Source organism: Rhinolophus ferrumequinum, chromosome 3, assembly GCF_004115265.2.
Source record: "Rhinolophus ferrumequinum isolate MPI-CBG mRhiFer1 chromosome 3, mRhiFer1_v1.p, whole genome shotgun sequence".
Lineage (NCBI taxonomy): Eukaryota > Metazoa > Chordata > Mammalia > Chiroptera > Rhinolophidae > Rhinolophus > Rhinolophus ferrumequinum.
In genome coordinates this window covers 89010864-89032257 of record NC_046286.1, presented here as the reverse complement: position 1 = coordinate 89032257, position 21394 = coordinate 89010864, and the positions used below count along the sequence as shown (strand labels likewise).

At 33.5% G+C, this 21394-nt stretch overlaps 1 protein-coding gene across 10 annotated transcripts in view; it reads right to left on the bottom strand.

Annotated features, from left to right (window-relative positions):
• The window catches only part of UTRN (utrophin), a 460160-nt gene that overhangs the window by 270919 nt on the left and 167847 nt on the right, over positions 1–21394 (bottom strand). For all 10 annotated transcript variants that reach the window (XM_033093589.1, XM_033093581.1, XM_033093608.1 and 7 more), the window contains 9 exons: positions 20059–20214; positions 14692–14862; positions 10339–10518; positions 8087–8215; positions 7599–7769; positions 5335–5496; positions 4765–4902; positions 2521–2712; positions 1195–1367 (listed from right to left, as the gene is read on the bottom strand). In XM_033093589.1, coding sequence (XP_032949480.1) covers positions 1195–1367; positions 2521–2712; positions 4765–4902; positions 5335–5496; positions 7599–7769; positions 8087–8215; positions 10339–10518; positions 14692–14862; positions 20059–20214 — 1472 coding nt within the window. The remainder of the gene's footprint in view (positions 1–1194; positions 1368–2520; positions 2713–4764; positions 4903–5334; positions 5497–7598; positions 7770–8086; positions 8216–10338; positions 10519–14691; positions 14863–20058; positions 20215–21394) is intronic.

Sequence of the window (21394 nt, the reverse complement as noted above, 5' to 3'; positions counted from 1 at the left end):
TTAAGCAATAAACAAACATATGAATGGTTAATATCCTTAATGTAGAAAAAAGCTTTTGCAAATTAATAAGTACAGAGTAATGCCATAATAGAAAAGGGAGCAAAGAACAGGACCGAACAACTAACAGAAAAAATAACACTGTGGACAATATGTAAGAATATTGAAATCTCACTGATAATCAAAAAAGTGAAAATAAAATTGATATGTAACCCATCATTACACAATTGACAACGGTCTTAAAAAAAAAAAAAAATGGCCTGTCAATGCTAACAAGGGTTCAGTAAGAAGGATACTTCTGCATATACTGATATACTGCTGGCAAGGATATAATCAATTTCATGATGCAATCCAGAGCCCTAAAATATCATTTTTCAAACATATAGTCTTCAACTAATAATTAAATCTAATTAAAGTCAGAAGTATGTATAAAGAGATACATGAAATGATATTCTTTAAATGTACAGAGATAAATTTAAAAATCCATACAAAGGAATATACCAAAAGGCCATTAAAAGTTATATTTTCAAAGACAGTATAACCACATAAAATATGTAAGCTAAAACACAAACAAACAAACAAACAAATGAAGAACATGATGCCTTGTTGTTTTGTGTATGTCTCTAAAGTTTATCAACGTGTTTTTCTGTATTAACTTTCCTCTTACATGGTACTTTATATTGGGGTATTTCACATCTTATTTGTCTTTCCATTACTTATCCAGTTACTTGCAAAAATCTTATCATTTTTTCATTTCTACCTATTAATAGCCCAGGTCAATCAAAATCTAGAAAGAAGGAGGCTCAAAAGCATTCTATTAAACAGAAGGTTATTTTTAAAACGGGTTTGGAGTTATACATGGATTCCAATTATCTGTACCTGTCTCTGTTCTCCACTCACATTAATCATCAAGTGCATACACAAAGTGAACATGAATGAAAATCCTTTTTAAGTTTTTTAAAGAAAATAGACACTATTTAGATATGAAAAATTAAAAGTGCTTCCTTTAATTATTAACATGTTGTGTTGCAAATGATCATCTGTATGTGATCTCTTTCCTCCTTCTTTAAGGAACTACACTTATTCACAATTAAACAGGACCTATTATAAGGATGTTAGACATATTCTCATTAATCTTCAAGTAATGACCTTTGTCATGGCCTTTTTAAATTAAATATTAATTTAATTTACACGTACCCTTTACGATCATTGTACATCCTATTGATTCTGTCCCATTTTGCATTCAACTGAGAAAGTGTATCCCGGATCTGAATGGCTTCAGGCCCAGATGCTTCGAGGATAACATCTGGTTGTTTTTCATGAATGACTGCAATCTGCTCTCCGAGTTTGTCCAGTTGGTCTTTGACATTCTACAAATATATTGTCAGACATTAACAACATCCAGCAAAGAGATAAAAAGAATGAAATTACAGACCAAAAAACTAGGTTGTATAACACTTATTTAAAATATAATGAGACATAATAATTGTTGCTTTAAAAAACTAGACACTGCAGAGAAGAAAGCATAGGTACTGAAATCACGGACCTTGGGTTCAAAAAGGATTTTATGAATTTGACCCCAAAGGCAAGGGAAGTAAAAGCTGAAATAAATAAATGGGACTATATCAAACTAAACAGCTTCTGCACAGCAAAAGAAACCATCAACAAAACAAAGAGGCTACCAACCAAATGGGAGAAGATTTTTGCAAACAATGCTTCCAATAAGGGGCTAATAACCAAAATGTATAAGGAACTCATACAACGCAACAACAAAAATCTAGAAATCAAAAAAAATAACACCCTGTATTGGTCAAGGTGTGAGAAATGATACATAATATCCCAATGGTGGAAAAAAATCATCACAGGTGTTCCAAGTGGCATTTGTACATAACATATAAAAAGCTTCAATAATATTCTATAATGGTAATGAAGTCTTTGAAGCTAAAATTATTTATATTTTCAAATATCTAATAATGCTAATTAAAATGACAGAAATGAGCTATCAAACTATCAAAGCTATCAAATCTGTCAGCCATTTTATTGTGACTTTACACGAGAGCAATCAGATTATCTGAAAAAGCCTTGACGATATTTAATACTTCTGTGAATTAATTAAAAACTTCCAGATCCCTAATTAACTTACAACCAGCATGCCATCCCATACCCCAGCCATTGGCCAATCTTAAATCCTTATAGGTGGCAAGGTGAATGCTGACATTACACATCAACTGACAATCAAGTTTATAAGAAAGGAATATGGTTTGTGCATGTGTTTGATTTAAAAAAATGTCTCGAATGGTGCAAAGAATTAATAACTTGAAAATCATACCTACTTTTAAAAAATTAAATTTTTAAAAATAATATTTCATTGGTGGATACAAGAAAGGTTTATTATTCATACACATTATTAATTCCTCGGCACAAATTTTAAGTTATATATCATATCAGTAGGCACACTGACGAATTTGTTGCGTTATTTCTACTTTAAATGTGGCTATTCTGATACACTGCCTGGAGATTTACCTTCAGAGAATCTTCCTGAAAAGAGAAGTCTTCATAGACAGCAGTGCTTAGCTCTGGAATATTAAGTGATAATTCAACATCATCCATGGAAAGTAGAACTTTGTTAATTTCAACCAAATAATCTGTAGGGAGCGGTGATGATTTAATTCCAGAAGCTAGTTGACCTGTTCTCCTCTGTTGAATAGGGACTGCCTAGAAAAACATTAAAAATAATAATAACGCACACCTTTTAAAATATCCCCACAAGGAATAATAGAAAATTGAAAAAAAAAAAATAAATAACAAGACTTTTGTGCAGAAGTTCAATGCCCTAAAACCAAATTTAAAAGCTAAGTTTTAATTTTTTATATTTTTACCCTGCTTTGCTATATATAAACCCTTAACAATCTCTATTCTAATTTTTATCTGTCTCCTGCTCTTAAACAATATAAATAAATTAATGCTTGAGCGGTTTCACCTATGCCACCTGAACTCATTTAGCAAACAGGAAAACATAACAGGTCCTTTTCTATTTTATTGAGGAAATGAGAATATGCTGCAAATCATAAAGTTCTGTATAAAATAAAACATTTTAATACCATTATCATTTTACCTATTTATAAAATCTCACAGATTAAACACTTTTGGGCCTCACTATTGAAAACATAAGTAAAGTAAACATGTATCTGTAACATAGAAATTCAATGGGAGTTTCAATATAATCTTAACCTTTGAGGACAATATTACAGAACATGAATATCCTAAATAAGACAATAGGTCTTAACATGCTAAATTTAGACAAAATTAAGCTAGGCAGAGTGGACTACTTATTTGCCCTAATAATAGTATTTTCTGTGTCCTAATCAGAGCTTTGTAAATAATAAAATGTTCTCTGGGATGGGCCACTAGTCCTCAAGGAGTTAAGACTTTCACTCCTAGATGGCCGTAATTTATTAAATGCTGTCTACTACTTGCAAATAGCCACAGCTCATCTACTGATGAATTAAGGTAGCTTCCTTGACACTTTCACTATGAGGTGTGATCAAAACATATGGTGAATGTTTAAGTAAAAAAAAAAAAAATGTATTACTGTGAAAGACACATTGCCATTAATCCCCCTCAAAATACTTCCCCTCACTTTGAACACATTTATCCCATTGTTCTTGCCACTTTCTGAAGCAGTTCTGGAAGTCCTCTTTCATGAGTGTCTTTACTTCATTCTCCATCATGAAAATGTTCTATGTCACACATTGCTTCTGGTATATGGAAATTTCTGTCAAATAAAAACATTACGGTGTGTCTTCATCCACCTTATTCACTGGATCTGGCACCGTGCAACTTCTGGCTCTTCCCCAAAGTCAAAATGACCATAAAAGGAAAGTGTTTTGAATTGATTGACGATATTGAGGCAGCCATGACAGTGCAACTAAAGACACTCATAAAAGAGGACTTCCAGAACTGCTTCAGAAAGTGGCAAGAACGATAGGATAAGTGTGTTCAAAGTGAGGGAGAGTTTTCTGAGGGGGGTTAGTTGCAATGTGTCTTTTACTGTAATACATTTTTTTATTTAAACGTTCACCATATCTTTTGATCACACCTCATATGTGCCTACATTGAAAACGATACTCTAAAAGATGACATTCCTCTGTAAATGCAAAGATGATAGCAAAACGATCATAAATACATGTTCCCTGAGTTAGTAGTCCTGAAAACAGTTACAATTCCTAAGTGAAACCAAGACTCAAGCCTAAAATCATTGACTCAATAACATGGTCTTTAATCTAGATGTCTGCATGTATTTATAACAAGGACAGACCTCTGGGGAAAACCAGCACATTTATAATGCAGCTGGGAAGATGGCCACTGAAAAGGGATCTGGCAGCGCAGCTTTTTCTAGAATCTAAATCATAGTTTGTCAATTTCACAAATTAGGTTATTTGTAAACTAGAATTTTTTTTAACGTAGTCAAGACTTCTACATATGAAATACAGACCCAAAGGAGCAAGCCATAACCAAAAGGGATAGATCCCTTTAAAGGTTTAGTACATTACCAGAAAACCAAGAGATGTTTTATGTTACTATTTTCTTTGACACTTGCCCCATCCAGAAATATAAACATATCTAGCAATACATACTAAAAAGGAGAAGGAGACAGTATTCCCAATGGTTTGTTTTGGGGTGTCCATGAATACAACATCAAACATCTGAATGACAGGGTTGAATAGTTATTGACGTAAGTGGACAGAGACTCTCCCACAACAATACCTTAGTTTTGTTGTATCTTGTGTGCAAAAGTAGTAACTGCAAACGGATCTTTTCTTTCTTATTATCCTCCATAGGTTGATGTAACATTTGTTCTCCTCTTTGTAGAACTTCCTCAATCTGGGCTCTCTCCTCATCCATCTGAATGTTTAAAAGGAAAACATTTGCTCAGAAGAAAAATGCATAGGGTCACTTACTATCAGTACCCAAATAGGAGAACTAAGCTATAAAGTATAAGTCAAGATATGTTCATCTGAATTATATACAATAAAAATTCATGTGTCTTGACATATTTTATATTTGAACTTAAAATAGCTCATAAAGAATGCTAGTTTAGCGGAAGATAGATAGCATTAAGGTAATACTACCTTTCCTCAGAAAGTACAGTGTCTCTTTTTTTAAAGCATCATATAAATCATGTAGCAAATCTTACACTGACACTCATCAGAAGATCACATTTGGATCTGTTCTGTCATGTGTGGCAGACATTTGGGTAAAAAACATTAATGTAAAAATATAATTAACAGCGAAAAAAAGTGAGTACACCAGTTTTGAGAATCTCCTTGAACCAACCTTTTCATCTTCATTATTGGTTTCCAAGTGTTTTTCCATAACTTTGAACATATTTTCTATGTCATTTTCTAATTTTTCCAAGTCAGAGAAAGGCGCGTCAGTTTCAAATGATTCAGTGGTGTCCAGACATTGGTATGATAATGGTTCTTGGCCAATTAGCAACTGTAGAAGGAAAAGTGTTCTTTGAAACAATATTCTTAACTTGATCTTCCATCATTAATAAGAGGGATGGCATGTCAAGAGAGAAATAGCATTTGTTTGAATTGACTTTAATTCACTCATACAGCAATGATTTCACCAATGAGGGCTTCTCTAAATTACCCATTTTCTCCCAAATCTAAGAAAGGGATGTGAAGTAGTATGCAAATGACTGTGGTGGCCTCGAATGTTATGTGAAGGATTCTAAGACCATAAGTGAGCACAGGAAGAAACGGTACCTTGATCCAAAAGCCATCCCTGCCATGGCCACAGACAAAAAGAAGGGTCAGCACCAAGTACACGTACATCCCAAAGAAAGTCTTCCAGTTACCTTTCCCCAGAATTCCCCTTGGATTTTGATAACTCAAAATTCAAAGAAATGCATAGTTTTCAATGCAGTATTTTCAGACAATATATGTTTAGAAAGACTTTACATGTATGTGACTAAACTCAATGTAACAACTTTAATAAAACCAAATACTGTGCAGGAAAATGACATGCAGTATTGGCTGAACATGGGAAAACTAGCACTCTGATACTCTGATTGTGAAAGTATAAACTGGCCCAAACTTTCTGTAGGACTCTTCAGAAAATCTATTTAACAGTATTTATGTAGACAACTTTTGCAACAGTTTCAAGGAACTCTAAGAATTGATCCTAAAGGCATATTAAGAGATGAACAAAAAGAAATGCATAAAAATATTTTAACAAAGCAGTATTTATAAAAGCACAATAAAAGTGGAAACACTGAGTTAGAAAATTATAACAGATTATGTAATAGAATACTCCATAGTCTTTAAAAACCATGTCAAAGGAGAATATATAAAACAATATAAAATCTGTGATATTTTAATATCATGTACATATGAGTAAGAATAGACATGTATGCCAAAATGTTAACAGAGATTATTTATGGGGACAATGATAATTTTGTTTGTTTGCACTCTCTCTCACTCCATCCCTATGTCTCATATATTACTCTTTTATGCCAAGAAAAATCTCCCATACAGCTATTGAAAAAAATAAATGAGCATGAGTCAGGAGATAAGGTAAGGTCAAGGCTAAGGAAGACAAAAGTTAAAGCAAGACTTTTGTTTGTCTTCCATTGTGACTAATCTAAATATATTCACACGCTATGAAAGATAGGTTGGTCTATTATGTCATATTTCAAATTAAAGCAGAGTTAGACAATATTTACTCCCTGCAAAAAGAGAGGATCGTTCCTCCTAAATAATTTCAATACACAACCCTCTAGAGGTGGAATTAACTAAAACATGCCATCATATGGCCATATTCGAGATCCTAAAATACTCAAAATCCTCTGTCAGAATGCACACCTTTGGTTTGAATAAATTCCAATGTCTGCTATGTGGTTTTGTTTCGGTTTTTTCCCCAGCAAATCTTCAAAATATTTTCATGAAATAAAAACATTATTACTGAGCACAAACCACATGCCCCGCCTTGAGAACACCGTATAATAAAATGTTGCATTTCTTCCCCTCACGAAACAAGGGTAAGAAGAAAGAGAATGAGAAAAGATATACACATGGAGAAAAATTGAAATATGGAAGCATAAATAAATAGTTTTCTCGGAATGCTCTTATTTATTATTCTCTTATTTATATATATAAGGCCCTTTTTCAAATTTATAAAACCAGGTAGTAGATTTCTGTACTAGGTCTAAATTGTGAAATTACTTGCAATGTGTCAACATGTAAAACACAAAAACAATTTCACAAGTATATAGTGTGCACGAGTGTATAAAGTATGTCTACAAAATATTGAGTTTAATATTCATGCCTAGCCTGGGAATTAGTCTCATTATTTTAGTCAATTTTAACATTCAGTGGAGATTCTGAAAACTTCTCTTGACTGGGTGGTTTTCTTCAATACTCATTTCATATTTTTTCTCCTTCATATGCAAAATCATAAATAAGAACACATGCTCCATTCAAAGAAAAATTTAGTTTCAAAATTTTTGATGTATATGCCATATAATCAACCGTCTATCATTTAGATACACAATTACATGAAAAATGGTTTTATATAAAAATATAATCACTCACTTCGGCACTTTTGATGTGTTGAGACACCTTTTCAAAGTTTCTATTAAGTTCAGCTAATTTTGGCTCTACAAGCTCCTTGCTTGAGCCTCCACGAGCTTTCATCAAAACCTCGGCTCGATCGCGGACTTTCTCAACTTGGAGGCTGGCATCATCCAGCTCAGAGAGTAAACGCTAATTGTAAGAAAACACAAAATTAACACATGGGAAAAATCAAAAACAAACAGGAGACGCAATGCTAACTCAGAATTCAAGGTAGTTTAAATAAAGGTTTGTGATTCTTAATAAAGGGTTTCAACACAATCAACTTGAGTAAGCTGTTCATATATTAAGACTCATTCAAGACTTCAGTTTCGCCCACCAAAATAAAAGTTAATGAATCTACTGCATGGGAAGAACGTGTGCACAGTAACCTGACACGTTCCACAGGGGAAAAGACGACAGCAAAACCTGCCACTCTGAGAGGTGGTACTGATCTCTGCGTTCGTTACCTTCACAATTTCTTCCTGTTTACTTGCTGGTTTTTTTTCAATCTCATCCAAGAGAGCTTCAGCTTGATAAAGCCAAGTACTTATGTGAGCAACATTCCCGTCAAATTTTTCCAACCGGTTCTGATGGTCCTAGAAAGGAATAAAACATTGATACAATCATATGAAATATTTAAGACGATACATCTTTGAAGATTTAAAAGTCCTTCAAAGAGCTAACTGTATGCTGAATTTAAAGAGTTGCCACCTTACTGCAAATCTCTCCCCAGTGAATAAATCTCATTCCTAAAAATGCACAGCTATGGTAAAGTATTTTTCAAATTTACTTGATTTAGACCTCAGTATAATAAAAAGTTGAAGAATAATAAAAGGTGAAAGTTTCTTTTTCATTTTCATTTTATTTCATTTTATTTATTTATTAAATACAATAAAATTACTTATAAAAATTACTCATTTTTATAAGTAATCTCATTTGCCCTACTTGATCATATCTATTAAAAACTCATTTAAGGAAGTAATAATATACATGAATGACTAAAATATAGATTGAATAAGATTTGCCCTGCTCAAAAAACTATAACTGCTTAGAGGGCAGGGCCTGTGTCTTTTCACCTCCATATTACAGGCATTTAATATTACACCTGGCACAGACTTCAGTAATATTTCTCAAAGTAGAATATAAAATGTCATTGAGATAATAAATTTAAATACAGAATCAAACAGTTAAGCCGAATAAAACTGGGCAAAAATGCTGAGGTTAGGGCAAGATCAAAAAGTGTGGGGGAGCCTTATTAATTAACAACTTTTAAGAACTTTATTTTATAGGATAAAGGAAACTAGGGGAAAAAAACTTAAAAGAAAAGTGTTTAAAAGACAAGGAGACAAATTATTAATCTATAATATGCGAAACTAGCTGAAAAAATAAAAGAAGAACTAATAAACGACATGAGAAAAGTTCAGACAATGATCTGGATTCCAAATAAGAAGAACTGATGAGCAACAGACTATTTACCCCAATAATGTAGGTATATCAAATGTTTAATAGGCCTAGAAAGATACTATTTGAAAGGAGAATTTGGAAGGTACAGACTGAAGCATACAGAAGTAAGGACCATAAACATGGAAGAAATCTAGTTATAACAAAAATGAACGCGTAAAATATTTTATATATTCTACGAGCCAAGATTTTCACATTCATTATTCAAGATTTAACACTGTCAGTATATTGTTTTACTTGCATTTTATACATTGGGAAATTAAAGCTTAGTGACATTAAGTAATTTATACAAGGTTATGCAGATAATTAAGTCATGGATGGACTCTCTATATGAAATCTGACAAATCATGGTGTAAACCCATGAACTTCAATGCCCTACGCATTCTGATCGATCTTAGTAAGTTCTCAAACACACAATGATTTATTTTTCTCTGTCTCTGTCCATTAGCCAGTAGCTCTATGAATTTGGAAGAAGTCCTATCTAAGTTAGAAATAATTTATGACAACACCCTCTAAGGGAGGGAAGGGTGAGATTGCCATATATTCAATGCAGTACAAGAGGGTCCGAAAATCACTGTGAAAATTAAATGGTCAAAATTTTATAAAATAATTAACAGTGTAGTGGTATAACCAAAGACTAACAACATATGATAGTTAACAATGATCATAATCATCATAATATCTAAGATTGGTTGTTTTAAGTACAGTTATGTAAGAGCACTACATTTTTTTATGTCGTATAATCCTCACAAAACTGTATGAGGTAGAAATGCTAATAATGCTCATTTTACATAGAAGAAAACTGAGATTTAGAGAGCATTTAAGTAACTTGACCGATATCTCCCAGCTAATAGTTAAAATTTGTATTTAGGCCATCGGATACTAGAAGTTGTGAACTTAACTAGTAATACCATTCTTAGGGCATTATAAATATTATACATATATATAGTTTATAATTATGTGAAAATGAGATACAACAGTAAATCACTAAAATGTAAAAAATTAGATATATTTACTAAGATGTTAAAGTACATATTTCTCTGTATATCATACATGATTTAGTCCTTAAGAGAGACATTTTGAACTCTGGTATCTTTTCAAAGGAAAAAATAAAATGTAGTCTCATGAAATTCATTCACAAGCAAAACATTATTGCAACACATGGAAAATAGGATTTGGAATTCTAACCAAAACTGTATTCATTTTTAAATAATTAAAGGAAAAAAGATGTGATCATTAAATTGTTCCCAAAACGTACCATTAAGGTACTGCACCAATCCTCCGTCCAGGTACGCACTCGGCTCCACCCAGCGTTGAGAACACAGAGCCTCTCTTCTAAAACAGGCTCACTGCCTTCTACCAAGTTCTGGAGGGCAGCACTACTCTCCGTGATGGTGTTTAAATCAGCTTTTCTCTTTTCCAGATCCTTCAGAATATTCTAGAAAATAAAAATACCAAGACCCACTTGAGCTTTCAGAACGTTATAAAAATTTCTACAACCTTAATTTTCTAAAAACTTTTCTTCCACTCACAGTAGCCTATGATTCCCTAGATAACTGAGAATTGCAAAGGTTTACAAAACTCCACAACTTATTAATATGTGAGCGTTCTTAAGTTACTAATACAAATTAAAATATTTAATTATCCAAATACCAAGGAATGTATTAAAATACTAAAATAATTACCAAATCTGAATTTAAGTATAAATTCCATTTGTCACACACAAACACTCATTATCTCCATCACAACTCTATATGTGAAGCATCACTTTTATTTTCTATAACTACAAGATGGCAAAGCCGAATTATCCTGGAATTCACAACTCTAAAAAATTAATAATGAATTTATCTCCTTGATTACTACAGGAGACACAGGACGTGTACTGTATTTACTTGCAAGGATTACATCCTGTAACTAGATGACATAATATATAATCTGTTGTATAAGTACTACAAAACCATTCCATCTTAGTAAATCATAGTACTAGCATGTCTAAACTTTGGTCTTACAATCGTCGTAATATGCAAAGGTGATACTCTGGATGGTATGATGATAACTTGATTCTCAAGTTCATAAGTCTGACTTGGCAAGGATTGCAATCAGAGAGTTATAGAGAGAATGTTGGGTTCCAAAATTAAAACTACAAAGTTCTCTCAATCAAACAGTAACGTGCATAACTACCCTATTGCTGTTGCACCTATTTAAACAAATCATGTAAAGGAGCTTAAGTCTATATTTAATCTCACATTAAATCATATTTTGTAAGGCATAAAAATTGCAAATTCACCAGTGAAGGAAGGTTTTAAACACTTAATTTGGCCGTGTCAATTACTGGTATTTATAAAGGCACTAAAATGTTTCTCTCAAGTATTCTTCTCCATCACGGAGAAAAAAAGAAAGAAAAAAAAAATACAATGCCCACAGCCATGCTCTCTGAAGTTAAGGCTTTCTGCGTTCCTTCAGGGGTTATGTACGGACTGACTAGGATAGTCTTTGAGAACTACAAAAAAATAACTAAGAAATTAACTACAAGTAATTAAATTGAAGCAGTATACCTACCATCTATGCTAATAGATTGTATTCTAAAGAAAATGACTACATTGAAAATAATGTTATTTAAACTATGGAATAAAAACATTAAGTTCAGGATGAAAATGTTATTTAAATTTTGCATTGAAAATAAGTTTACATTATTTTTCAGTGTAAATACATTAAAATGTGAAATATGCATGTTTCTTAAATCTGAAAACACAACAATGAAAAAATGGATGACTATGTTACCTATTGATGTCTATTTCGATTTACTCTAGTGAACAAAATGTGCTGTGAACTCATGATTTGTATATATCATCTTTATTATTTCAAATCTGAAATAAGATTAAATAGGAATTTAAGAGTGAGTACTTCCAAAAGAGACAAACTTATCATTATTTGCAGTCTTTACCTTTTAAAAAAATGAGAATCAACTGAAAAAAAAAAAACTAATTGAATGTATGTGTATACAAAGATGAATAAAAATTAAATATGCAAAAATCAGTATCATCGATGTACCAGCTATAAGCAATTAGTAAAAAAGAAAAAAGGCATACTTTTATAGTATATAAAATAAATATGCATGTAGAAACTTCTTTGCATATATACATAATGTTTATGAAGAAAAGAACAAAAACATTATGTAGAAAATAACCAAAAAAATTATGTAAACAATTGAGGAAGGGAGCAGCGGGAATGAGACATACCATGTAACTAAAAAGAATTACTATAACAAAGATGTAAATTGCCCTCAAAACAAATCTATAAATTTAAATCAAAACTTCTAACAGCATTTTTTTAGAGAATAATTTTAAAATTCATAAGAGTGTATCCAGAAAAAAAAAAGAAGTGTAAAGAGAGGGAATCCATTAAATACATGTTAAAATAAATAATAAAGCCACATAGCTAAACAGCTGAAGAACATGTCAGAGGATCCAATCAGTGAAGCAGAAAACAAAGAAATCAACATGCAAAAAGACTTAATGAAATTAGCATGTCAAATGAGTGGGAAAAGAATAACTACTCAATAAACAGTGCTGAGATAACTGGTTGACTATTTGGAAAAAAGGGTAGTGCCTTATCTCATTATATACACAAAATAAATTCCAGAAGGATCAAAGCATTAAAGGTAAAAAGATGAAACTATAAAAGAGCTAGAGGAAAATATAAGCAAATAATTACACAACCTTGGAGTAGAGTTTGCCTTTCTCCACGAGTGGCAGAAAGAAAATGAAGAAAAAGATGATTTTATCCTTTAAAAATATATAATAACAGTATTTTCGAAAATATACAGAACAGAACGGGAACTAAAGTGGCAAAAAACAATTTGGGAACAACAGACAACATACTGAGCATTAATAATTGTAGCAGGTAAAGAGCTCTAAATTAAGAGACCTAACTGGTGATAGAAAAATGGTCAGTATTACAATAAAAGCAATTTTTCAGAAAGAACTACAAATTGTCTACAAACTGATGGAAAATGTTCTAATTAAATAATAAAACCATGATTATTTGCCTATCGTTGTCAAAGGTGTGGTTAAAACAAGCAAGAAGGAATTCTCACTGACAATTGCTGGGTACATTTCTGAAGGGCAATTTCACAATACGAATGAGACTTTACAATGGATCTATCCCATGACTAAATATTTTCAGGGCTAATAATTTACCCTCAGGAAATAATTATGAATGTCTGCTATGATTTAGCTAACAGTATATTCCTCATAGCATTTTTTTACAATAGTGAAAATTGGTAGTTTAAATGGACATGAATGGAGGAATAGGACAATAAAAAATAAAATAGGTATCCACATACTATGCCTATCTCCAATATGGGATAAAAACACACTTGTAGGTCAAGGAAAACATTAAAGATAAGTTTTTTAAAGAAGGTTATGAAACTCTAAATACAATAAAATTCTTTATGAATATATGCTTGTTGCCTGTGTGTGTCCATATGTGCCTATAAAAAAATGAAACAATGGGGGTGTATTCTTTCATGATAGATGATTTTTGCTCCTGTCTTTTTTTTATTATACTATGAAAATGTCATTTATTAGCTTATATGACTTCCATTACTAAAAAGAAAACAAGGGCTTTCAAATTGTACTGTACGAAGATAATATTTCCTCAAAAAAAGTTACATTTAACAAAAATAAAGTTTGGTACCTTTGCATTTGTCCACAATACACCCATAAATTCCAACATTCTTCATTTCCTTAATACATCCCTTTTCACTTCACACAGCCCATGGCATAATCATGCTTTTCATGAGCTATTTTCTAAACTGAGGACATTCTTTCTGGTGCCTAATATCTTGACTTTCATTCAACTTTTATCTCCACAGAGCATGCAAATTAAGGCATAGTATCACCCTAAGGTCTCATAGCACTTCACTTCCCACAGTCCAACACCTGTAGAGGATGTCAAAACTGATACTATGACTTTTATAAAGATTTCTGTCACAGTACTAATCAGTATACCTGCTTTTTAGGAAATAAGTGTGGGAAACGAGAATGCTTAGGAAAAAAAACTACTTTGTATTCCAGTCAATTCTTTGTCCATTTCAAAAGAGAACTGGCAAATCAACACTGAAATCTCTATGATTTCAAAGTAACTGATCCTTTATTAATTTTTTTCTTTCTGAAAATTCTGTTCCTATGCTCTTGACATCAATTAGTTTGGAATAGAAAGATTAGTGACTGTACAGAAGTTATTATAGAAGAATTAAACAAATTTAACACAATACTTTGTGAAGAATCAATACTCAAAGAATGTCACCAATTTTGAAGGTGACAATTATAATGTTTTCATTATAAGCATAATGCTTATGAAGGTCCTGTTGATGATACATATGAGTTCAACACTTTCGGAATCAAGATAAAAACAGCTCTTTACATACATTTTTAAAAATATATTCTTATTGTTTTTTTCTTAGGACAGAGAAGTGGAAAAATGGAAACAAGAAAAGACTGTATTTCATATGAAATGGAGAGAAATGACATCCACCCAGATTGCCCTGACCGGAATGCCACTGGTTACAGTGGCATAATACTGGTGGTTCACCTGAACTACAACTTACTTTAGCCCAGGAAATTTCTGTATCCAAGTCGCCAAGCAAACCTTCTGAAGCAGATTTCTGTATCAATTCAGCTTCAGTAACAGAAAGCCATTCAGAGAGAGAAGCAGCCTCTTTCTTCATTTTCCGGGCCAACTGTGATGCTCTCTCCAAATCCTGTTTTCCCTCTGTCACCTACAAAGAAGGGAGGGAGAGAGAACTGACCATGAGTAGAAATGAATCAGCATATAAACTTAGGATCCACACTAACTCATATTTAATCCCCAAGACATACATGACCTTTATCTCTAGCACCTACCATGTTTCCCCAAAAATAAGACCTAGCAGAACAATCAGCTCTACTGTGTCTTTTGGAGCAAAAATTAATATAAGACCCAGTATACTAGATTATATTATATTATATTATATTATATTATATTATATTATATTATATTATATTATATTATATTATATCGGGTCTTATAGTAAAATAAGACCAGGTATTATATTATATTACATTATATTATACTGAGTCTTATAGTAAAATAAGACCGGGTCTTACATCAATTTTTGCTCCAAAAGACGCATTAGAGCTGATTGTCCAGCTAGGTCTTATTTTCGGGGAAAGACGGTAGAATCATTCAATTCTTGTACTTCTGCAAGGGGACATTATACCATAGTGGTCAAGTGCTGGGCAACCTTAGGTTTTCACCTTAGCTCTACCACTTACTTTGTAAGTGTCCCTGGTAGAGGTATAGCCTTCAAAGGGCTGTTAAGAGTTTTTTGAGTTTTTTGTTTGTTTGTTTGTTTGTTTAATTTTATTGGGGAACAGTGTGCTTCTCCAGGGCCCATTTTGTGGAGGGCGCAGCTCAGCTCCAAGTCCAGTTGCCATTTTCAATCTTAGTTGCAGGGGGCGCAACCCACCATCCCATGTGGGAATTGAACTGGCAACCTTGTTGTTGAGAGCCCTCGCTGTAAACAACTGAGCCATCTGGCCGCCCCTCTGGAAGCTCAGCGGCAGCTCGTTGTCTTTCAATCTAGTTGTGGAGGGCGCAACCCACCGTTCCATGTGGGAATTGAACCAGCAACCCTGTTGTTCAGAGCTTGCACTCTAACCAACTGAGCCATCCGGCCGCCCCTGTAATGAGTTTTAAATAAGAAAAATACATACATAAAGGGCATACCCCCAGTCCTTATAACAAAGTTAAGGGATCGATAAATAGTATCTTTTATCATTTTGAACAGAAGATGCCTTAGAATCCTCTCAGTGAAAGACTGTTTAAACAGACACACACATCATATTCCGTTAATTTGAGGGGGAAATAGTATGATTTTCACAATCATATGGTTTACAATTAACCACTTAATTTAAAATACAGTATATGATTATGCAACACAAACTTTTATTATTATTTTGTTCTTACTGTTATTGACAGAAAGCAAAATGAACCAAACTATCATTTACCAAGTTTTTAATACAGCTCCCAGATTGTGTTAAGGAACTGTACACATGCTACACAATGAAACCCACAACAGCCTCTGTCATAGGCACTACCCTTTCTATTGTACAGAACAGTGAAGCTTAAAGAGGTTAAGGCCAAGACCAGGGCTGCACGGCCACTGCATTGAGCCTGGTCTGACCTTGTCTATTACATGATGGCACTCTCAAACTAAACAATCGTTCACAATCTAAGGTTGCAATAACACTGGAAAGGATATCATCACACAACACACACATAAAAACATGTTCTTCCTTCCATGTGCACATACGTATAGACAATGACGTTACCTCGGTAGTAGAGTGATAAGTCATGTATGGGATGCAAATTCTCTGAGATAATATAAAATGACACAGAGACTGAATTTTCTTAATAAGGAATGTGGGATTACATTTCTTTTTTTCTAGTCTTCTAGGTTCAGTTTTACTCTTTCATACCTCAAGGATTGATTATTTTTATTAATTTCTTCAAAGTGAAATTTTTTTCTGTAGACTTTAATTAAAATTCATGACTCTAAATGAATAGCACCTCAATGCAGACTTGAAGAGACAAGTGAATTAGATTAAAAGATAGCATGTATTCAAATGAAACTTATCTCACTTTGACATGCCAGGCAGATACACAATCATCATAAAACGTAATGCTACCAAAAATTTGTGTCTCCCAGGAAGAATAAAGTTCAACTTACAACAATTTACATTCTTCTCAGTCCAATCAATATATTTTAAGATGCATGTTGAATTGGACAGTATCAAGTTGTAAATCTTTTACCTAAACATCATCTCTTATCCCTCTTGAATATTCAACTATTCTCTCCTAATAGCATCATTTTCATAAGGTATGAAACATACTCAAGTCTCTCTTACACACACACACACACACACACGCACACACACACTCCCTTCTTTGGCCCCAGGTCCCCTAAAGACCTTCCTCTCTCCTACCTTTCCATTCAAACACTCAAGACCATTTTCTTAACCTCCCACACATTCTCCATGCCATGCCATTCTGGCTTCTACCCCCATCACACTACAGAAATTATCTTTGCGAAGTCAATAATGACTCCCATGACAACAGATCTAACAGACATTTTTAAGTGGATGCCATATTTAACTTTTGATAATATTCAAACAGCTGCCTACACTCATTCTCAAAATGCCCTCTTCTCTTGGCTTCCCAGACCTAGCACTCTCCTATTGTGCTACCACTTCTTGATACTTATTATAGTTTTGTATATACAATGTGATTTTTAAGGTGTACAATATGATAATTTTATATAAATATACATTGTAAAATGATTACTACAATTAAGTTAACTAACATAGCCATCATCTCACATCGTTACCTTTTCAGTGGTGAGAACATTTAAGATCTACTCTCTTAGCAGATTTCAAGTATACAATTATGGAAAACAGTATGGAGGTTCATCAGAAAAATTAAAAATAGAACTAGAATATAATCCAGCAATTCTACTTCTGGGTATCAATCCAAAGGAAATGAAATCAGCATCTCGAAGAGATATCTTCACTCCCATGTACACTGCAATATTATTCACAATAGCTGAGGTATGGAAACAAACTAAGTATCCACTGATAGATGAATGATAAAGGAAATATGATATATATACATAGATATGTATGATATATGTTACAATATACAGAGGGTGCCAAAAAAATGTATACACATTTTAAGAAAGTAAAAAACTGTATCAAAAGATGGATACAAGTCATGTGTATACATTTTTTGGCGCCCCCAGCATATATTAATAGATATTATATGCTAATATAGTATTATATATATTATATATGTATATAATATATATATATACACACACACACTTGAGTCTCTTTTGCAAGCACATCTTCCTCAAATTTCTTACTAAATGATGTAGTTCTTCAAGACTTAGTCCAGTCCCTTTTTTTTTCCCACTATATCTTCTACCTAGGCAATCTCATCATCACTGAAAACTTTACCACCTATATGCAGATGATTCATAAAATTCCTATCTTCAACCCAGATATAATTTCCAGACTTCAATAACTTCATGAATACTCGTACATCACATATATAATTAATTCTCTCAAAGGCACTTAACATTTCAAGATGGCCAATACTTGCTTGTGATTTCTCCATGCTACTGCCTTTCCTTCCAGCGCCCATCCCAGTGATGGCACCACGATATTCCACATAATCAAGCCAGAAACTCAGGAGTCATCCTTCATGTATCCCTCTCCTGCACCCCCACATCTAATCCATCTAATGCACCAAATCCTACTCATTTCGAAATACAGCTAAAATCAATCCACTCACACCACCTCCACTGCTCCACCCTAAATCCAGCCACCATCATGTCTCACTAAGAGCACGACGATGTCTTCCCAATTGGTTTGCTCACATCCATCCCTGCCTCTCTCCAATTCATCCTCCTAACTATAGTGAGTGATCTTTTAAAAAACACGTGTTACCTGTTTGCTGAAACCTTGAAATAACTGCTTATTGTTCTTAAAACAGAGATTAAAATCTTTCCCACAAACTCTAAGACACTGGGGGAGTCTGGTCTCACCCATCTGTCTAACACCACATTCCCCAAAGTCCCTGTGTCTCCTTTAGCCAAACAAATGCATCATGCCGCCTCCTGCCACAGGGGCTTTACACATGCTATTCGGTCAGACAGGTTTCACCCAGGCTATCCCTACTCGGATGTCAGATCTCACTCCGTGTACCACTTCATCAGGGAAGCTTTCCTCACCCCAGACTGGGCCAAATCCCCCTATGACATCCACACTTAAAGCGCCACGTTCATTCCGTCATAACACTTCAGACTGACAATTTCACATCACTTTCTGTGACTATTTGATTAATGATTTCTTCTTTCACTACCCTGTGCCCCATTAGGCAAAGAGATCGTTCGTTTTTGATCACCACTGTGTCGCTACTGCCTGTATAACTCCTGACACACACTAAAGTTTAAATTATGTTGAATGAGGAAATTACTTCACTCTAAAACTATAGTCGCAGTAAGAGAATTGGTGTAAAAACCAGCAACACCATTCCCATCCATAAAATGCCCAGTCAATGAATAATTATAATATTTCACAAATAACTTCAGCTGTATAATCCCAAAAAGAAGCTCTAAGATATTGTTCCAGTGGTGCAATGCATCAAAATAATATAAAATCAACAACTTAATCTTGTAGAAGTAAGGTCAAAATGGCCCAGGAAATGTATGGACTGTTCATTCATACTGATTTGAAAGTGGTAACCACATTTCAGTTAGTTTTCTCTGGGCTCCCGTAGAAACTCAGTTACTACTTAATAACCCAAGAAGGATCTAAAATATTATCTAACACAGATTTTCAATATTGCCAACGTTTCACTTCCACACATTTTTGTGCTTCCATGGTTTCAAGGCAGAGATGTTCAAAGAGAGAACACATTCAGCCTAGTGGATCCAGTCAGTCAGTCACAGTAAATGGCCCAACAACTCCCCAATGGAGTCACTAAAATGTCCCAAGTATCGATGTTTCTTTAAAGGATTTTCAATCCTGCTATACTCATGTGACCTTCCTGTCACGGAATATTTATTCGAGTCCTGACGTTTTCACATTCTCAGTAGACTATTCAATTTAAATAGCCAAAGACCGATTACTTGAGTTTAAATGGATTTTTTTTTCAGGGATCATTACTTTTGAAGTTTCCTTAGCATACCTTCTGAAATGTCCACCGTCGTTGACAATATGAAATGAATCTGGATTAAATATTAAATTCCAATACCACTAGTAATCACTATAATATTAACACATACATTTAAAGAAATATGACGAAAATTACTGGAATAGCCGAAAGCATATATGATTAATGCCATGAAACGTAAGCATGTTGTTTCCCTCACCTGAGCACCCAGGTCGTTGTAGAGGATCTTCAGCGAGGTCAATTGCTCATCCATCCCCTTGGGGTTGTCAGTTTGCTGCTTCTGGACAATGTGCCTTCCTGTTTTGATTACAGTCTCCACTTCAAGCTTGACTTCACTTAAAGTTTTGTAGAGTTTCTGAAAAATAAAGCAAGACAAAGTTTATACAGCCGAGTGAAAACCTGCTACTTGGAATGATTTCAGAACACGGCTTCTGCTGACCGACAGCTATGAACTAACCATGGAGATCAAAGGGCTTTATCTTCCCCAGATTTCAATACAAAGGGTAAGTAAAATGAAATCAAGGTTGTAATAACTTTGTAAAATTGGAGAAGAAAATAAACAAATAGATATTATGTTTATTTTTTTAAAAAAACCGAGATGTGTATTTTAAAAGTTTACGAACATTTTTCCTACCTGAAGTAGGAAAATATTAGGACTAAAAATTGAATGTCTATCACTTTTAAAATTAAATTTTACAAAATCCTAAATGCTATTAAAAAAACAAACAAAAAACACAACACTGGTTATATTTCTGGCTGTTGGAATTTGAAAGTATTGACATTCATTTTTTTTCTTACAATTCTCTGAAGTACCAAGTCTACCACAATCAGTACACATTATATATAATGAAAAAATATATGATAACTCAATATATGAAGATGGACATGACTATAAGAAATCGGAGTTACGTAAGTCAAATTCAGAGCTCTCTTCATCCTAGTTACCTACAATTAAAAAGCTTTATTTTGTGCAGGTTCTCTTGTCTCTATTCAGAGTGATCTTGACCTGAAACATATCACTTGGGTCTGTCGCATAACAACAGACAAATGGACTATGTTACATGAGGTCACAGTACTTACTTTGTGACCTCTATATCTCAGTAAATAGATAAGTACTTCCATATATCCATGAGCATATGCATGCATGTGTGCGTACACACTTATCTATAAAAACGTATCCTGTTTGTTCATTCTTCCACCCATTCCAGCTTTTGAGTAATCAAACAACTTTTGGTATATAACAGATACGTGAAGATTACAGATTTTGAAAAGTGCAAAGAACTCATCCCAGACTTTTCTTGTCTTAACAAGTGTCATCTTCAGCTTCTTCACGATTCTTCTCAAGCAAAACACTAATTCTAACACTGTGTATGCTTAGCCACACTATTTTTAAATTTCTGTGCAACGGAATTTTAAAGGTCAAGATTACAATCGTGATGAGGCCTTTTAAATAATTTCTTCTTTCACATCTTAGGTTTAAACTTTGATTTAAAATTAATTTTCCTAGAGAATGATTTTTTTATGCAATAATATCC